The 20,505-nt window shown below is 38.0% G+C and overlaps 1 protein-coding gene across 1 annotated transcript in view; it reads left to right on the top strand.

Moving 5' to 3' along the window:
• OCA2 (OCA2 melanosomal transmembrane protein) overlaps window positions 1-20,505 on the top strand; it is a 278,263-nt gene that overhangs the window by 146,012 nt on the left and 111,746 nt on the right. Inside the window, exon 18 of the mRNA XM_052635656.1 lies at window positions 18,707-18,834. Coding sequence (XP_052491616.1) covers window positions 18,707-18,834 — 128 coding nt within the window. The remainder of the gene's footprint in view (window positions 1-18,706; window positions 18,835-20,505) is intronic.

Genomic DNA, 20,505 nt, shown 5'->3' with positions numbered 1-20,505 from the left:
CCCCCCCACCTCCCTCCCAATCCTATCCCTCAGGGTCATCCCAGTGCATCCTGTCTCATGTATTGAACCTGGACTGGTGATCTATTTCACATATGTTAATATACATGTTTCAATGCTATTATATCAAATCATCCCACCCTCCCCTTATCCCACAGAGTCCAAAAGTCTGTTCTTTATATCTGTGTCTCTTTTCCTGTCTTGGATATTGTTACCATTTTTCTAAATTCCATATATACGCATTAATCTACTGTATTGGTGTTTTTCATTCTGACTTACTTCACTCTATATAATAGGCTCCAGTGTATATGCACAATGAAATATTACTTTCTTATCCATACACCTGCCGATGGACATCTAGATTGCTTCCATGTCCTAACTATTGTAAACAGTGCGTTGGGGTACATGTGTCTCTTTCAGTTCTGGTTTCCTAGGTATGTATGCCCAGCAATGGGATTGCTGGGTTGTATGGCAGTTCTACTTCCAGTTTTTAAAGGAATCTCCACACTGTTCTCCATAGTGACTGTACTATTTTGCATTCCAACAACAGTGTAAGACGGTTCCCTTTTCTCCACACCCTTGTGAGCATTTATTGTTTGTAGACTTTTTGATAGCAGCCATCTGAACAGCGTGAGATGTTATCTAATTTTGGTTTTGATATGCATTTCTCTGATAATGAGTGATGTTGAGCATCTTTTCGTGTGTTTTTTAGCCACCTTAGCCATCTGTATGTCTTCTTTGGAGAAATGTTTGTTTAGTTCTCTGGCTCACTTATCTATTGGGTCACTTGTTGTTCTGGAATTGAGCCGCAGGAGCTGCTTGTTTATTTTTGGGATTAATTCTTGGTCAGTTGCTTCTTTTGCTATAATTTTCTCCTATTCAGAAGTCTGTCTTTTCACCTTGCTTATAGTTACCTTCATTGTGAAAAAACTTTTAATTTTAATTAGGTCCCATTTGTTTATTTTTGCTTTTATTTCCATTACTCTGGGAGGTAGGTCATAGAGGATCCTGCTGTGATCTATGTCAGAGAGTGTTTTGCCTATGTTTTCCTCCAGGAGTTTTATAGTTTCTGGTCTTACATTTATATCTTTAATACATTTTGAGTCTATTTTTGTGTATGGTGTTAGAAAGTGTCCTAGTTTCATTCTTTTACAAGTAGTCAACCAGTTTTCCCAGCACCACTTGTTAAAGAGATTGTCTTTTCTCCAGTGTATACTCTTGCCTCCTTTGTCATGGATAAGGTGTCCATACTGCTGCTGCTGCTCAGTCGCGTCAGTCATGTCTGACTTTGTGCAACCCCATAGATGGCAGGCCACCAGGCTCCCCCATCCCTGGGATTCTCCAGGCAAGAATACTGCAGTGGGTTGCCATTTCCTTCTCCAATGCATGAAAGTGAAAAGTGAAAGTGAAGTCGCTCAGTCGTGTCCAACTCTTAGCGACCCCATGGACTGTAGCCCACCAGACTCCTCCATCCATGGGATTTTCCAGGCAAGGGTACTGGAGTGGGGTGCCATTGCTTTCTCTCTTAAGGTGTCCATAAGTGAGTGGATTTATCTCTGGGCTTTCTATTTTGTTCCATTGATCTATATTTCTGTCTTTTTGTGCCAGTACCATACTGTCTTGATGACTGTAGCTTTGTAGTAGAGCCTGAAATCAGGCAGGTTGATTCCTCCAGTTCCATTCTTCTTTCTCAAGATTGCTTTGCCTACTCAAGATTTTCGTGTGTGTGTTTCTGTACAAATTGTGAAATTATTTGTTCTAGTTATGTGAAAAATACTGTTGGTAGCTTGACGGGGATTGCATTAAATCTATAGGTTGCTTTGGGTAGTACACTCATTTTCACTGTATTAATTCTTTTGATCCATGAACATGGTATGTTTCTCCATTTATTTGTGTCCTCTTTGATTTCTTTCATCAGTTTTATAGTTATCTATATATAGGTCTTTTGTTTGTTTATGTAGATTTATTACTAAGTATTTTATTCTTTTCATTGCAATGGTGAATGGAATTGTTTCCTTAATTTCCCTTTCTGCTTTTTCATTGCTACTGTATAGGAATGCAAGGGAATTCTGTGTGTTAATTTTATACCCTGCAATTTTACTATATTTATTGATTAGCTCTAGAAATTTTCTGGTGGAGTCTTTAGGGTTTTCTATGTAGAGAATCATGTCATCTGCAAACAGTGAGAGTTTTACTTCTTCCTTTCCAATCTGGACTCCTTGTATTTCTTTTTCTTCCTTGATTGCTGTGGCTAAAACTTCCAAAACTATGTTGAATAGTAGTGGTGAGAGTGGGCACCCTTGTCTTCTTCCAGACTTTAGGGGAAATGCTTTCAATTTTTCAACATTGAGGATAATGTTTGCTGTGGGTTTATCATATATGACTTATTATGTTGAGGTATGTTCCTTCTATTTCTGCTTTATGGAGAATTTTTTTGTCATAAATGATGTTGAATTTTGTCAAAGGCTTTCTCTGCATCTATTGAGATGATCATATTATTTTTATCTTTCAATATGTTAATATGCTGTAACAGATGTTATATATTGAAGAATCCATGCATACCTGGAATAAAGCCCACTTGACCATCTTGTTAATATGTTGTTAGATTCTGTTTGTTAGAGGTTTGTTGAGGATTTTTGCATCTTACCTCATCAGTTATATTGGCCTGTATTTTTCTTTTTGTGTGGCATCTTTGTCAGGTTTTGGTATTAGGGTGATGGTGGGCTCATAGAATGAGTTTGGAAGTTTACCTTCCTCTGCAATTTCCTGGAAGAGTTTGAGTAAGATAGGTGTTAGCTTTGCTCTAAATTTTTTGGTAGAATTCAGCTCTGAAGCCATCTGGTCCTGGGCTTTTGATTGTTGGAAGATTTTTTATTTCAGTTTCAATTTCTGTGTTTCTGATGGGTTTGTTAAGGTTTTCTATTTCTTCCTGGTTCAGTTTTGGAAATTTACACTTTTCTAAGTATTTGTCCATTTCTTCCAAGTTGTCCATTTTATTAACATATAGTTGTTTACAGTAGTCTCTTTTTAAAAATTTTTTTAATTTTAAAATCTTTAATTCTTACATGCGTTCCCAAACATGAACCCCCTTCCCACCTACCTCCCCATAACATCTCTGTGGGTCATCCCCATGCACCAGCCCCAAGCATGCTGTATCCTGCGTCAGGCATAGACTGACGATTCAATTCTTACATGATAGTATACATGTTAGAATGCCATTCTCCCAAATCATCCCACCCTCTCCCTCTCCCTCTGAGTCCAAAAGTCCGTTATACACATCTGTGTCTTTTTTGCTGTCTTGCATACAGGGTCGTCATTGCCATCTTTCTAAATTCCATATATATGTGTTAGTATACTGTATTGGTGTTTTTCTTTCTGGCTTACTTCACTCTGTATAATCAGCTCCAGTTTCATCCATCTTATCAGAACTGATTCAAATGAATTCTTTTTAATGGCTGAGTAATACTCCATTGTGTATATGTACCACAGCTTTCTTATCCATTCATCTGCTGATGGACATCTAGGTTGTTTCCATGTCCTGGCTATTATAAACAGTGCTGCAATGAACATTGGGGTACATGTGTCTCTTTCAATTCTGGTTTTCTCTTTTGATCCTTTGTGTTTCTGTGTTGTCTGTTGTGATTTCTCCATTTTCATTTCTAATTTTGTTAATTTGACTCTTCTGTATTTTTTTTTTTCTTAAAGAGTCTGGCTAATGGTTTATCTATTTTATTTGTCTACTCAAAGAACTCGCTTTTAGCTTTGTTGATTTTGGCTATGGTCTTCTTTGTTTTCATTTATTTCTGCTCTAATTTTTATTATTTCTTTCCTTCTACTAACCCTGGGTCTCTTCATTTCTTCTTTTTCTAGTTGCCTTAGATGTAGAGTTAGGTTATTTATCTGATTTTTCTCCTATTTCTTGAGGTAGGCATGTATTGCTATTAACCTTCCCCTTAGCACTGCTTTAACTGAATCCCATAGGTTTTGGGTTGCTGTATTTTCATTTTCATTCATTTCTATGCATATTTTGATTTCTTTTTTGATTTCGTCTGTGAATTGTTGGTTATTTAAAAGTGTGTTGTTCAGCCCCCATATGTCTGTATTTTTAATAGTTTGATTTTCCTGTAGTTGACATCTAAACTTACTGCATAATAATCAGAGAAGACACTTGAGATGATTTCAAATTTTTTGAGTTTACAAAGGCTAGATTTATGGCCCAGGATGTGATCTATCCTGGAGAAGGTTCCATGTGCACTTGAGAAAATGGTGAAATTCATTGTTTTGTTGTAAAATATCCTATAGATATCAATTAGGTCTAAAGGGTCCGTTGTATCATTTAAAGCTTGTGTTTCCTTGCTAATTTTCTGTTTAGTTGATCTATCCATAGGTGTGAGTGGGGGTATTAAAGGCTACCACTATTATTATGTTTCTGTTAATATCCCCTTTCATACCTGTTAGCATTTGCCTTACATATTGCAGTGCTCCTATGTTGGGTGCATATATATTTATAATTGTTATATCTTCTTCTTGGATTGATCCTTTGATTATTATGCAGTATCCTTCTTTGTCTCTTTTCACGGCCTTTATTTCAAAGTCTTTTTTGTCTGATATGAGTATGCTACTCCTGCTTTCTTTTGCTCTCCATTTGCAGGAAATACTGTTTTCTTTTTTTTTTTGACCCAGAGAGATGTTATGAGGAGGAAATATCATTTTCTAGCCCTTCACTTTCATCCTGTATGTGTCCCTTGTTTTGAGGTGGGTCTCTTGTAGACAGCATATATAGGAGTCTTGTTTTTGTATCCATTTAGCCAGTCTTTGTCTTTTGGTTGGGCTATTCAACCCATTTATATTTAAGGCAATTATTGATAAGTGTGATCCCATTGCCATTCATTTGTTGTTTTGAGTTCGAGTTTATAAACATTTTCTGTATTTCCTGTCTAGAGAAGATCCTTTAGCATTTGTTCAAGAGCTGGTTTTGTGGTTCTCTCAGCTTTTGTTTGCCTGTAAAGCTTTTGATTTCTCCTTCATATTTGAATGAGATTCTTGCTGGGTACAGTTATCTGGGTTGTAGATTTTTCTCTTTCATCACTTTAAGTGTGTCCTGCCTTTCCCTTCTTGCTTGAAGAGTTTCTATTGATAGATCTGCTGTTATCCTATAAGAATCCTCTTGTGTGTTATTTTTTTCCTCCTTGCTAGTTCTAATATTTGTTCTTTGTGTTTGATGTTCATTAATTTGGTTAATATGTGTCTTGGGGTGTTTTTTCTGGAACTCTCTTGCTCTTTTGATGATCCAGCAGATGCTGGCAATTTGATCTCTGGTTCCTCTGCCTTTTTTAAAACCAGCTTGAACATCTGGAAGTTCACGGTTCACATATTGCTGAAGCCTGGCTTAGAGAATTTTGAGCATTACTTTACTAGCATTAGAGATGAGTGCAATTGTGTGGTAGTTTGAGCATTCTTTGGCATTACCTTTCTTTGGGATTGTAATGAAAACTGACCTTTTCCAGTCCTCTGGCCACTGCTGAGTTTTCCAAATTTGCTGGCATATTGAGTGCAGCACTTTCACAGCATCATCTTTCAGGATTTGAAATAGACTACTGGAATTCCATCACCTTCACTAGCTTTGTTCATAGTGATGTTTTCTAAGGCCCACTTGACTTCACATTCCAGGATGTCCGGCTCTAGGTAAGTTATCATACCATCGTGATAATCTGGGTCACGAAGATCGTTTTTTGTGTATTTCTCCTGTGTATTCTTGCCACCTCTTCTTTTTTTTTAATTTTTAATTTTACTTCCTTTTACTTTACAACACTGTATTGGTTCTGGCATACATTGACATGAATCCACCACGGGTGTACATGAGCTCCCAAATATGATCCGCCCTCCCACCTCCCACCCCACATCATCCCTCCAGATCATCCCCATTACCACCTCTTCTTAATATCTTCTGCTTCTCTTAGGTCCAGACCATTTCTGTCCTTTATCGAGCCCATCTTTGCATGAAATGTTCCCTTGGTATCTCTAATTTTCTTGAAGAGGTCTCTAGTCTTTCCCATTCTGTTGTTTTCCTCTATTTCTTTGCATTGATCACTGAGGAAGGCTTTATTATCTCTTCCTGCTCTTCTTTGGAACTCTGTATTCAGATGCTTATATCTTTCCTTTTCTTCTTTGCTTTTCACTTCTCTTCTTTTCACAGCTATTTGTAAGGCCTCCTCAGACAGCCATATTGCTTTTTTGCATTTCTTTTCCATGGGGATGGTCTTGATCTCTGTCTCCTGTACAATGTCACAAACCTCCGTCCATAGTTCATTAGACACTCTATCTATCAGATCTAGTCCCTTCAATCTATTTCTCACTTCCACTATATAATCATAAGGGATTTGATTTAGGTCATACCTGAATGGTCTAGCGGTTTTCCCTTCAATTTCAGTCTGAATTTGGCAATAAGGAGTCCATGATCTGAGCCACAGTCAGCTCCTGGTCTTGTTTTTGTTAACTGTATAGAGCTTCTCCATCTGTGTGGATCACAATAAACTGTGGAAAATTCTGAAAGAGATGGGAGTACCAGACCACCTAACCTGCCTCTTGAGAAACCTATATGCAGGTCAGGAAGCAACAGTTAGAACTGGACATGGAACAACAGACTGGTTCCAAATAGGAAAAGGAGTACGTCAAGGCTGTATATTGTCACCCTGCTTATTTAACTTCTATGCAGAGTACATCATGAGAAATGCTGGACTGGAAGAAGCACCAGTGGAATCAAGATTGCTGGGAGAAATATCAATAACCTCAGATATGCAGATGACACCACCCTTATGGCAGAAAGTGAAGAGGAGCTAAAAAGCCTCTTGATGAAAGTGAAAGAGGAGAGTGAATAAGTTGGCTTAAAGCTCAACAGTCAGAAAACGAAGATCATGGCATCCAGTCCCATCACTTCATGGGAAATAGATGGGGAAACAGTGGAAACAGTGTTAGACTTTATTTTTTTGTGCTCCAAAATCACTGTGGATTGTGACTGCAACCCTGAAATTAAAAGACGCTTACTCCTTGGAAGGAAAGTTATGACCAACCTAGATAGCATATTCAAAAGCAGAGACATTATTTTGCCAACAAAGGTCCATCTAGTCAAGGCTATGGTTTTTCCAGTGGTCATGTATGGATGTGAGAGTTGGACTGTGAAGAAAGCTGAGCGCCGAAGAATTGATGCTTTTGAACTGTGATGTTGGAGAAGACTCTTGAGAGTCTCTTGGACTGCAAGGAGATCCAACCAGTCTATTCTAAAGGAGATCAGCCCTGGGATTTCTTTGGAAGGAATGATGCTCAAGCTGAAACTCCAGTAGTTTGGCTACCTCATGCGAAGAACTGACTCATTGGAAAAGACTCTGATGCTGGGAGGGACTGGAGGCAGGAGGAGAAGGGGACGACAGAGGATGAGATGGCTGGATGGCATCATGGACTCGATGGATGTGTGTCTGAGTGAACTCTGGGAGTTGGTGATGGACAGGGAGGCCTGGCGTGCTGCAATTCATGGGGTTGCAACGAGTTGGAAACAACTGAACCACTGAACTGAATTGAAGTGAACTGGGGAGTTTAGTCTAGGGTTTATCCTGAATGGGACTCTTTGGGTTTCTTAGACTTGGGTGGCTATTTCCTTCCCCATTTTAGGGAAGGTTTCAGCTGTTATCTCTTCAAGTGTTTTATCATGACTTTCTTTTTGTCTTCTTCTTCTGGGATTCCTATCACTTGAATGTTGGGGTGTTTAACATTGTCCCAGAGGTGTCTGAGGTTGTCCTTATTTGTTTTATTTCAGTTTTTTCCCCCCTCTCTGCTTCATTTATTTCCACCATTCTACCTTCCACCTCACCTATCTTATCTTCTGCCTCAGTTATTCTATTGGTTCCCTCCAGAGTGCTTTTGATTTCAGTTATTGCAGTATTCATTATTGATTGACTCTTTTTTATTTCTCCTAGGTCCTTGTTAAACTTTTCTTGCATCTTCTCAGTCCTTTTCTTCAGAGCGTTTATCTGTAACTCCATTTTGTTTTCAAGATTTTGGATCATTTTTATTATCATTATTCTGAATTCTTTTTCAGGTAGACTCCTTATCTGCCCCTCTCTTCTTTGGTTAGGTGGTCATTTTACATGTTCCTTTACCTTCTGAATATTTTTCTGTCTTATAATTTTGTTTAGATTGCTGTGTTTGGGTTGGCATTTCTGTATATTGGAAGTTTGTGGCTCTTCTTTATTGTGGAGATTGCTGCCTGTTGGGGGTGTTGGACGAGTGGCTTGTCAAGGTTTCCTGGTTAGGGAAGCTTGTGACATTGTTCTGGTGGGTGGAGCTGGATTTCTTCTCTCTGTAGTGCAATGAAACTTCCAATAGTGAAATTTAGGGTTTCTAAGGGTTTGGTGTGATTTAGGCAGCCTCTATTTTAATCCCCAGGGCTGTGTTCCTGCATTGCTATACCATTAGCATGGTATGTCTTGCTCTGGAACTTGTTGGTTCTTGGGTGGAGCTTGGTTTCAGTGTAGTTATGGAGGCTTTTGGATGAGTTCTTGTCGATTAATGTTCCCTGGGGTCAGGAGTTTTCTGGTGTTCTCTAGTTTTGGATTTAAACCTCTTGCCTTTGGCTTTCAGTCTTATTCTTACAGTAGCCTCAAGACGTTTCCATCCATCCACCACAGATGATAACAATTTAGGTTAATGGTGAAACGATTCTCCACAATGAGGGACACCCAGAGAGGTTCACAGAGTTACATGGAGAACAGAAGAAGGAGGAGGGAGATAGAGGTGACCGGGAGGAGAAGAGGGGGAGTCAAAAGGGGAGAGAGCAATTTAGCCAGTAATCAATTCCCTATGTGCTTTCCACAGTCTGGGACACCCAGAGTGGTTCATGGAGTTAAGTAGAGAAGAGAGGGAGGGAGCAGATAGAGGTGACCTGGGGGACAAAATTGAGCATTAAAAGGGGAGAGAGCAATCAAGCCAGTAATCACACCCCTAACTAAAAATGGGTACTGAAGATGAGATTCTTAAAGGTACAAAATTGATCAGTTCAGTTCAGTTCAATCACTCAGTCGTGTCCGACTCTTTGTGACCCCATGAACTGCAGCACGCCAGGCCTCCCTGTCCATCACCAACTCCTGGAGTTCACTCAGACTCACGTCCATTGAGTCACTGATGCCATCCAGCTATTTCATCCTCTGTCATCCCCTTCTCCTCCTGCATCCAATCCCTCCCAGCATCAGAGTCTTTTCCAATGAGTCAACTCTTCGCATGAGGTGGCCAAAGTACTGGAGTTTCAGCTTCAGCATCATCTCCTTTAAAGAAATCCCAGGGCTGATCTCCTTCAGAATGGACTGGTTGGGTCTCCTTGCAGTCCAAGGGACTCTCAAGAGTCTTCTTCAACACCACAAAATTGACAACAAATACCAAAAAGCAAAGATTAAAAATCCAGAGTAGAGGTGAGACTCCCAGAAAAACAATATTAGAAATAAAAAACAAAATCATAAAATTATAAAAAATGTAATATGAAAATTTTTTTTGAAATTGGCTCTTTTTATGCAAATAGGTTGTAAAAATGAATATTAAAGGATTAATAAGGAAGTCAAAAATAAAATAAATTAAAAAATTATAGTAGTAAAAATATATCTAGGAATTTTTCTGGAGCTGCTGAGGGCAGTGTGGGGTCAGTTCAGTTTCAGATAGTTCGTTGTTCCAGCTTATAGTTCTTTTCAAGGTCTATAGGCCCCTTCCAATGCTTAGTCAACATTAACTACAAGGTTTTAATCTGTTGCACCTGTCAGTTTCAGAGCAGTTCCCTCTTCTTTACTTGGGCTTTATCTGTTTGCAATTCTCTTCAGTGTCTAATTTCCAAACTGACTCAAGGGAGTGAGGTGATCACTTATTTTTGCTCACTTGTTCAGTTGTGTTGTGGGGAGGAAGGAACACAGCAAATAAATATCACTGGCTTGTGTCGGGAGTGCACATTGTATGGATCACACTGGGCTTGCCCCAGCTCTTGGTGGCATGTACTTCCCTGGTCTACACTGCTCAGGTTCAGGTTTTTGGGTACTCCACAAAGGAACAGACTTGGTTGTGCATTTTGTGCCTTTCCCAGGTCAGAGCAGCTCAGGCGATCAGGTGCTTGGTGAGCGCACTGTCCTAGGTGGGCTGTGCATCTTAATCACCTCCATGGTCCTGGCTGCTCAGTGTCCTGGGTATGCTGCAAGAGCTCCCTCTCAGGTGTGCCATGTGTCTCCTCTGGGGAGCTGATCTCAGGCTGTGACCCTTCTGGGAGATGTCAACCACCCAGGATCCCAGGAAGACTTGGTTATCAACTGGGAGTCTGCCCACAGTTTGGTGGAGAATGCCGGTCTCTGGGGTAGAGCTTGCCCCTTGCCTACAGGCTCTGGCTGTCCCATGCCTGCCTCTCTGCCTCCAGCGGGGGAAAGGACCATTCCACATCCAGCTAGCTCTCCTTTGGTATTTGCTCAGTCCTTTCCTCTGTGAGCAGGCCAGGCTGTGCCTTAGGTTAGAGTTTTTCATGGGAAAATTCTCTCTTTTTCTCTCTCTCTGGCTATCCCACAGTTTGGGTTGTTATCTCACCTTAGCTCCCTCAGATTATCCTCTGGGCATTCAGGCCTGGTCCTTAACCTATGCATGCAACCCATGCCTCTCTGTCCAGACCCCACTCTTTGGTGGTGATCACTAGCATCTGGGCTACTTTTCTGCTGGGAGTTGCAGTTAGGCACATATTCTGTGGGTTTTCTTTTTTTCCCTCCTGGTTATGTTGCCTTCTGAGATTCCAAAACTCTTCACAGACCTGGTAGTGAGAGGGTTTCCTGCTGTTTGGAAACTTCTTCTCCTTCACTACTCCCTCCTCAGAATGGGTCTCTGTCCCTAACTCTTTTGTGTCTCTTTTTGTCTTTTATATTTTGTCCTACCTCCTTTTGAAGAGAACGGGCTGCCTTTCTGGGCCTGGTGTCCTTCGCCAGCGTTCAGAAGTTGTTTTGTGGAAGTTGCTCAGCATTCAAATGATCTTTTGATCAAGTTTTAGGGGAGAAAGTGGTCCCCCCATCCTATTCCTCCACCATCTTAGCCTCTGCCTTTTCTAAATCCAGCTCGTACCTCTGGAAGTTCTCGGTTAAAGTACTGTTGATGCCTATCTTGAAGGATTTTAAGCATTGCTAGTATGTGAAATGAACACAATTATGTGGTAGTTTGAACACTCTTTGACACTGCCATTCTTTGCGATTGGAATGAAAAATGACCTTTTCCAGTCCTGTCACTATTGCTGAGTTTTCCAAATTTGCTGGCATATTGAGTGCTGCACCTCTTAGGATTTGAAGTAGCTCACCTAGAATTCCATCACCTCCGCTAGCTTTGTTCATAGTGATGCTTCCTAAGGCCCACTTTACTTCACACTCCAGGATGTCTGACTCTAGATAAGTGACCACACCATCGTGGTTATCCAGGTGATTAAGTCCTTTTTTGGGTATAGTTCTTATTTGTATTCTTGCCACCTCTTCTTAATATCTTCTGCTTCTGTTAGGTCCATACCATTCTGTCCTTTATGTGTTTAACTTTGCAGGAAATGTTCCCTTGAAATCTAGAATTTTCTTGAAGTGATCTCTATAGCCTTTCCCATTCTATTATTTTCCTCTTTTTCTTTGCATTGTTCACTTAAGAAGGCTCTTTTATCTCTCTTTGCTATTCTTTGGGACTCTGCTTTCAGATGGGTATATCGTTCCCTTTCTCCTTTGCCTTTTGGAGTCTCTTCTTTTCTTAACTATTTGCAAGTCCTCCTCAGGCAACCATTTTCCCTTTTTGCATTTCTTTTTCCTGGGGGTGGTTTTGATCACTGCCTCCTGTGCAATGTGATGACCCTCCTTCCATGGTTCTTCAGGCATTCTGTCTATTGGATCTAATCCCTTGAATATATTTGTTGCTTCCATTGTATAATCATAAGGAATTTGATTTAGGTCATACATGAATGGCCTAGTGGTTTTCCCTACTGTCTTTAATTTAAGTCTGAATTTTGCAATAAGGAGTTCATGATCTGAGCCACAGTCAGCTCCTGGTCTTGTTTTTGCTGACTGTATAGATCTTCTCCATCTTCAGCTGCAAAGAATGTAATCAATCTGATTTCGGGGTTAACCATCTGGTGATGTCCATGTGTAGAGTCCTCTCTTGTGTTGTTGGAAAATGGTGTTTTCTATGACCAGTGTGTTGTTTTGCAAAATGCTATTAACCCTTTCCTTGGTTCATTTTGTACTCCAAGGCCAAATATGCCTGTTACTCCAGGTATCTCTTGACTTTCTACTTTTGCATTCCAGTTTTCTATGATGAAAAGGACATCTTTCTTTCGGTGTTAGTTTTAGAAGGTCTTGTGGGTCTCCATAGAACCATTCAACTTCAGCTTCTTTGGTATCAGGGCTTGGGGCATAGTCTCGGATTATTATCATGTTGAATGGTTTGCACTGGAAATGAACTGAGCTCATTCTGTCATTTTGAGATTGCATCCAAGTACTGCATTTCAGACTCTTTTGTTGGCTATGAGGGCTACTCCATTTCTTCTAAGGGATTTTTGCCCACAGTACTATATATAATGGTCATCTGAATTAAATTCACCCATTCCAGTCCATTTTAGTTCACTGATTCCTAGAATATCAACGTTCACTCTTGCCATCTCCTGTTTGACCACTTCCAACTTACCTTGATTCATGGACCTAACATTCCATGTTCCTATGCATACTGTTCTTTACAGTATCAGACTTTACTTTCACCCAAAGCCACATCTACAAATGGGCATTGTGTCAGCTTTGTGAAGATTGATATGTCATGGTGGAGAGTTCTGACAAAACATGGTCCACTGGTGAAGGGAATGGCAAACCACTTCAGCATTCTTGCCTTGAGATCCCCATGAATAGTATAAATGTGATGTATAACACTGATTTTCCTATGTTGACCACGTTCTTAGGTCAAATCCTTTTAATATGTTGTTGGATTTCAGTTAATACTTTTTGATAAGTTTTCATCTGTAATCATAAGGGATTATAGGTCTCAAATCTACTTTTCTTCTGATGCCTTTATCTGGCTATGGTATTAGAGTAATGCTGGCCTCTTAGAAGTATTCCCTCCTCTTATATTTTTGGAAGAATTTGAGAAGATTTGGTATAACTCTTCTTTAAATGTTTGGTGGAATTCACACCAGTGACTTCAATATTCTTGTCTGGGAAATACCATGGACAGAGGAGTCTGGAAGCTACAGTTCATGGGATCATAAGGAGTCAGATACAACTTTGTGACTAAAGAATAACAACTACAACAACCAGTGAAGTCATCTGGTTCTGTATTACTCACTGCTAGGAGGTTTTTGATTAGTGATTCAATCTCTTGCTTTAAATCTGTAAAGATTTGTATTTATTTCTGAGACAGTTTAGGTATTTGTGTTTCTATAAGTTTGTTCATTTCATCTGGCTATCTAATTTGTTGATGTATAATTGTTAATAGTAATCTCTTATATATTTTTTATTTCTGTAAGGTGATAGTAATGTCTCCATTGTTTCTGATTTTTTTTTTTTGCATTCTCTTATATCTTTGTGATTATAGCTAACAGTTTGTCAATTTAGTTGATCTTTAGAAAGAATCAAAGTTTGGTTTTGTTGATATTCTCTATTTTATTTCTAATTTCTTATTTGCAAATTTCTGCCATTATTTCTTCAAATATTCTCTCTTCCCCTTTCTCTTGTCCTTCTGGAACTCCCATATGTTTGTTCATTTGTTAGTCTGTGTTCACTTTTCTTGACTCTTTCTGCTCTTCAGAGTCAATACTTTCAATTGTCCTATTTTTAAATTCATCAATTCTTTCTTCTGCATGCTAAAATTTTCTTTTGAAGTCTAGTGAATCTTTGTTTCAGTTATTATACTTTTCAGTTTGAGACTTTGGTTTCTTTTTCTTCTCCCCCCGCCCCCCTTCCCCTACCTCTCCTCCTCTCTTTCCTCCCTCTCCTCTCCTCCTCTTCTTCTTTCTTTTCCTCTTCCTCCTCCCTCCCTCCTTCTCCCTCTCTCCCATCTTCTTCCTTATTTTTCTTCTTCTTCACTGTTTTAGCCATTTTAAAGTGCATACTTTAGTACTTTTAAGTATACATTCACATTGCTGTGACATGGATCTTCAGAATTTTTTGTCTTCCAAATCTGAAACTTTTATTCATGAAATACCTTGGTAACCACTATTCTACACTCTGTTTTGTTATGAGTTTGACTACTTTAGACACTTCATAAAAGTGAAATGATACAGTACTTATCTTTTAGTGACTGGCTTATTTCACTTAGTATAAGATTTTCAAGGTTCATCCATGCTGTAGAATGTGATATAAATTCCTTCCTTTTTAAGTCTGAATTATATTCTATTATATGACTATATCATTTTTGTTTATTCATTCATCCATTAATGGGTATTTGGGTTGATTCTACCTCTTGGCTATTATGAGTAGTGTTCTGTGAACGTGGGTATGCAAATAATTTTTGAGACCTTGCTTCAGTTCTTTTGGATGTACACCCAAAAGAGAGTTTGCTGGATCAAATGGTTGTTACACTTTAAGTATTTTGAGGAACTTCCATACTATTTTCTATAATTGTTGAATCACTTTAGAAACACCAATAGTGCATAAGTGTTTCAATTTCTACACATCCCCACCAACACTTTTTCCTGCCTTTTCATAGTAGTCATCCTAACAGGTGAAAGATGATTTCTCATTGTCGTTTTGATATGCATCTCTCCAATGATTAGTCATGCTGGGAAATATTCTCATCTGGTTACTGGCCATTTGTATACCATCTTTGGAGAAATGTCTGTTAAGTCCCTCTGCCCATTTTAAATTAGGTTATCTGATTTTTTTTTGTTGAGTCGTAGGAGTTCTGGGAAAGATTGAGGGCAGGAGGAGAAGGGGACGACAGAGGATGAGATGGTTGGATGGCATCACCGACTCAATGGACATGAGTTTGATTAGGCTCCGGGAGTTGGTGATGGACACAGAGGACTGGCCTGCTGCATTTCATGGGGTCATAAAGAGTTGGACATGACTGAGCAACTGAACTGAACTGAACTGAACTGAGGTGTTCTTTATATATTTTGGATATTAACTCATTTTCAGATATGTGATTTCCAGATATTTTCGCCTATTCCATGGGATGCCTTTTTACTCTAAAGATTGTGTCCTTTGATTAACAAAAGTTTTAAAGCTTTATGTAGTCTCATTTGTCTATTTCTGTCGCCTGAGCTCTTGATGTCGTAGCCAAGAAAATATTGGCAAGTTCAACGTCATAAAGATTTTCTCTTAAGTTTTCTTTGGGAGATTTATAGTTTTTGGTCTTATATTTAAGTCTATATTTCATTTAATTTTTGAATATGGTATAAAGTGAAGAAGAACTAAAGAGACTCTTGATGAAAGTAAAAGAAGAGAGTGAAAAAGTTGGCTTAAAACTCAACATTCAGATCATGGCATCTGGTCCCATCAGTTCATGGCAAATAGACAGGGAAACAATGGAAACAGTGAGAGACTTTATTTTGGGGGGCTTCATATCACTGCAGATGGTGACTGCAGCAGTGAAATTAAAAGATGCTTGCTCCTTGGAAGAAAAGTTAAGACCAACCTAGATAGCATATTGAAAAGCAGAGATATTAGTTTGCCAACAAAGGTCCGTCTAGTCAAGGCTATGGTTTTTCCAGTGGTCATGTATGGATGTGAGAGTTGGATTAAAAGGAAAGCTGAGCACCGAAGAATTGATGCGTTTGAACTGTGGTGTTGAAGAAGACTCTTGAAAGTCCCCAGACTGCAAGGAGATCCAACCAGTCCATCCTAAAGGAAATCAGTCCTGAATATTCATTGGAAGGACTGATGCTAAAGTTGAAACTCCAATACTTAGGCCACCTCATGAGAAGAGTTGACTCATTGGAAAAGACTCTGATGCTGGGAGGGACCAGAGGCAGGAGGAGAAGGGGACAACAGAGGATGAGATGGCTGGATGGCATCACTGACTCGATGGACATGAGTCTGAGTGAACTCCGGGAGTTGGTGATGGACAGGGAGGCCTGGCATGCTGAGACTCATGGAGTGGCAAAGAATTGGACACGACTGAGTGACTGAACTGAACTGAACTGAATTGACAAAAACTTAACCCAAGATCAAAGAGTCTTTGCATATGTTTATTCTAGCAGTTTTAAAATTACAGATTTTACATTTTAGCCATATTTTCTATGTGAGTATTCCTGGTGGCTCAGATAGCAAAGAATTTGCCTGCAATGCAGGAGACACAGGTTCTATCCCTGGGTCAGGAAGATCTTTTGGAGAAGGGAATGGCTACCTACTCCAGCATTCTTGACTGGGAAATCCCACAGACATAGAGCCTTGTGGGCTACAGTCCATGGGGTTGCAAAGAGTCAGACACGACTGAGTGACTAACACTTTCACTTTTCATTGTCCACATAGCTAACTTTTGTGTATGATTCAATAAATGGATCAAAGTAAAAAAATTTTTTTGTTTGTGAATATCCAGTTGTTTCAGCACCATTCATGAAAATAATTACAATTTCTTCACTGAACTGTTGTTGAACTTTTCTTGCAAATCATCTGATCTTTAAATTGTGGGTGCATTTCTGGACTCTCCATTGATCAGTTTGACTATATTAATGTAACACTATACTGTTTTGATTAGGTAGGTAATGTATGTTCTCTAATTTTGCTCTTCTTTTTTAAGTTTGTGTTGGCTATTCTAGGTCCTTTGTATTTCCACATAAGTTCTGGAATTTCTACAAAACGTTCTTAGGAAAAACTAAAGGAGCTCTTAATAAATAGAGACATAAATCATGTTTATAGACTTCTTAAAGACTTAATTTTGTTAAAATGCTAGTTATTCCCAAATTACTCTATATGTGGCTCCTCAAAGGTGTCTACATCCTAATATGTGATATTAATACCAGTGTATGTTATGTCACATGGCAGAAGGGACTTTGCAGGTAAAATTAAGGTTACAAACATTAAAACAGGGAAAATTTCCTAGGTTATCCAGGTGTGCTCAATGTAATAACATTGGCCCTTAAAATGGAAGTGGGAGAGAAGAGAGTTAATTGGAGAGATTCAGCAGGAGGAGCAGGAGAGATTTGAATTGTGAGAGTGACCTGACTTGACGCATCACTGTTGGCTTTGAAGACAGAGGAAGTGAGTCATGAGCTAGAAATGTGGGTGGCCTCTTAAAACTAAGAACAACTCCTGGGTGATAGCAAGTAAGGAAGTAGGTACTTTAGTTTGCATTGAATAGTATCTACAATCAAAATAAGCAGGAACTGAATTATGTCTATAATTGAAATAAGTAGGGAAACAGTTTTTGTCCTGAAGCCTCTAGAAAGAAATGCAGCCCTGCAAACACATTGATTTTGTTTTGAGGCCCTAATTAGAGATCAGCCAAGCTCATCATACTTCTGATCTATGAAAACAATGATATAATAAAGAGGTGCTATTTCAAGCCACTACATTTGTAGTACTTTGTGATGACAGCTATAGAAAACTAGTACTTTTTATGTCTGTATAATCTAAAGCCATATTGCTGATCTTATTCTTCATATTGGCATTTTTATTTTCTTTTCATTTTTCATTGTATTTGGATTGACCAAGTTTTACCAGTCTTCTTGATCTTCTCAAAGAACCAAGTTTTAGTATCATTGCTTTTCGCTAATAATTTTCTATTTTCACTTCACTGATTTCTGATCCAGCACATTTTTTTCTACTTATTTTGAGTTTTATTTGCTTAGAAAAAAACGTGCTCAGCCTATTTGAACAAAAACTTCATGAAAGAGCATATATTAATGGCAAATAAATACATGAAAAGATGCTCAACATCATTAGTCATTAGAGGGATACAATTTGAAACCATAATGAGATATCATTTTATGCTCACTGGAAAATAAAAAAATCTAAGTGTTGAAAGTATGGAGAAATGGGCATTTCCATATACTACTGGTGGAATTGCAAAATGTTACAACCATTTTGGGAAGCAGTTTCACAGTTTCTTAAAACACAAATATTCCATAAACTAGCCTATCATATAATTCAGCAATTCCATTCCTAGATATTGATCCAAGATAACTGAAAGCATAATGTACATATAGATAATTTATATGAAAGTTCATAGTACATTCATTTGTAATAGCCAACCACTGGAAGCAATGCAAGTGTCCATCAAAGGTAAATGAGTATGTGCACTGTGGCATAGCCATACTTAACAAAAAAGAAGAATGAAATACCAACACCAAAGAATTGAAGAATGAACACACCAATGTTGAAGAATCTTAAAATAATTGTATTGAATGGAAGCAGTCTGTTAAAAAAATACATGTTATATGATTGCATTTATAGAAAATATAAAAACTATACAGTGAAAGGAAAGCAATGAACGGTCTCCTGGGGGTGGGATGGGGTGACAGGAGGAGGGAGAGAGAGAAAAGAATATGGACATGAGCAAAATGCTGGCATGGTGGATGTATTCATTATCCTGATGGCTGTTGTGTTGGTTTCTTTGATATATTAGCCAAAAGATACATGTTAAGTGTGTTCAGTTTGCAGAATATCAATTACCTTCAATTAAGAAAGAAATCTGAAGATGAAGAATTAGCATTTTAACAATTAAACTTTAAGTCTGTTTACTTGTTTTTCAGGGTGGATTGCTATTCTAGGTGCCATCTGGTTGCTAATTTTAGCTGATATCCATGATTTTGAGATAATTCTACACAGAGTGGAATGGGCAACGCTTCTGTTCTTTGCAGCACTCTTTGTTCTGATGGAGGTAAGTCTTTTGTTGAACTTTTGCAATAGTTCAAAAAGACCCGATTTTTATATTTCACATTTTATTTACTGAATGAAAAAAGCTCAAAGTTTGTAAGTCTTTCTACATATTCACTAAGTGGAAAATTATGGGGGTTGAAATTAGGTTATTTTAAGTTAAACCAACTTTTATCTCAGGCACTTAAATAATATTTAATAAACTTGTTTATTTGGTTGCTGTTGTTTTTTTCTTGAATAACGTTTGTGGTTTGTATACTTTCTCTAATTTGATTTGCTGTAAAGTAGAATTTACTCTAAATTGGGCTTAGAGCAAAATGACTTGTTACAAAAAGTTTGTAGGGAAACATCTTGATAGTATATTCCTTTTGTGTAATATTTAAATAAATAATCTCATAATGGGAAAGACTGCATCAAAGAAAAGAATAAATAATGTATTGTTTTAGTTATAATTGTTGTCACAAAATTATCACAATAACTTTTATCTTGGGAACTGATTCACAAACATGTACCTCCTCAAATACAAAGATTTGCTATATAAAAAATACTATTCCCCAAAGCATTACTTCAAACACACCAAATGTTTCACATTGATCACCTTAACTTGTTGATTACAAATTCATTCAATATTCACTATTCTCTTGATTAAAACTAGTAGTTTTTTATTAATTATTTTTAAACAGGTCCCTTGTATCATTGAAATGTCTTTAATTCATAATACATTACATAGGTGTAATAACTCACATAGCTCCTCCAAATACATCAAGGAGTTATGAATCATATTCTACTTCATCAATTTCCTACTCAAAAACTTCACCTTTTCTATTCTGGGTTTTCTTTATGCACAAAACATATAGACTGTTGAGGGGGGAAATTCTAGTTACTATTTCATGATTGGCTTTTGAAAGTCAGTGCCTCAATTGCATGTTTATTCAAGATGTAAACTGCTATCTCATCTGGGCTTTGGCATATTGTTCTGAATTTCATACTTCTCTTTGTCTGATAGGGTAAATGCTGGAATATTTAAAGCAACTTGAGGTATAATTTATATATCATAAAATTAATTCCTTTTACATTTACAGTTCAAGAATTTTTAGTTACTTTTGAATGTTTCATTCCCATGACCCTCATGATCCCTTATAGTCAGTTCTAGCTCACAACTCCAGCTCTAGGCAATCACTGATCCTTTTTCTATTGAGTTGTCTTTCATCTAAAGGAATCATATATTGTGTACTATTTTCTGTTGGCTCCTTTAAATTAGAATAATGATGTTGAAGTTCATCCATGTACCTTAGACTCATTTGTTTTATTGGTGAATAACATTCTGCTATATGGATATACTATATTTTATTTACCTATTTTCATAAACATTTATGTATATTTGTGTATGAGTTTTTGTGTGGACATATGTATTATTTTATTTTAGGTAGATAATAGGTCTTAGCATTGCTTTAACTTATTAAGAAACTGCTAAAATATTTTCCACAGTGGTTGTACCATTTTACATTCTTATCAGTAATATAGTAGATTCCAGTTTCTTTACATCGTCATTGTCACATATTGTCATTCATTTTGATTATAGACATTCTAGTAGGTATATCAGTCAGTTCAGTTCAGTTGCTCAGTCGTGTCTGACTCTTTGTGACCTCATGGACTGCAGCATGCCAGTGTCGCT

The sequence above is a fragment of the Budorcas taxicolor genome, chromosome 2 (genome assembly GCF_023091745.1).
Source record: "Budorcas taxicolor isolate Tak-1 chromosome 2, Takin1.1, whole genome shotgun sequence".
Classification (NCBI taxonomy): Eukaryota; Metazoa; Chordata; class Mammalia; order Artiodactyla; family Bovidae; genus Budorcas; species Budorcas taxicolor.
This window is presented reverse-complemented; position numbering and strand designations above follow the sequence as displayed.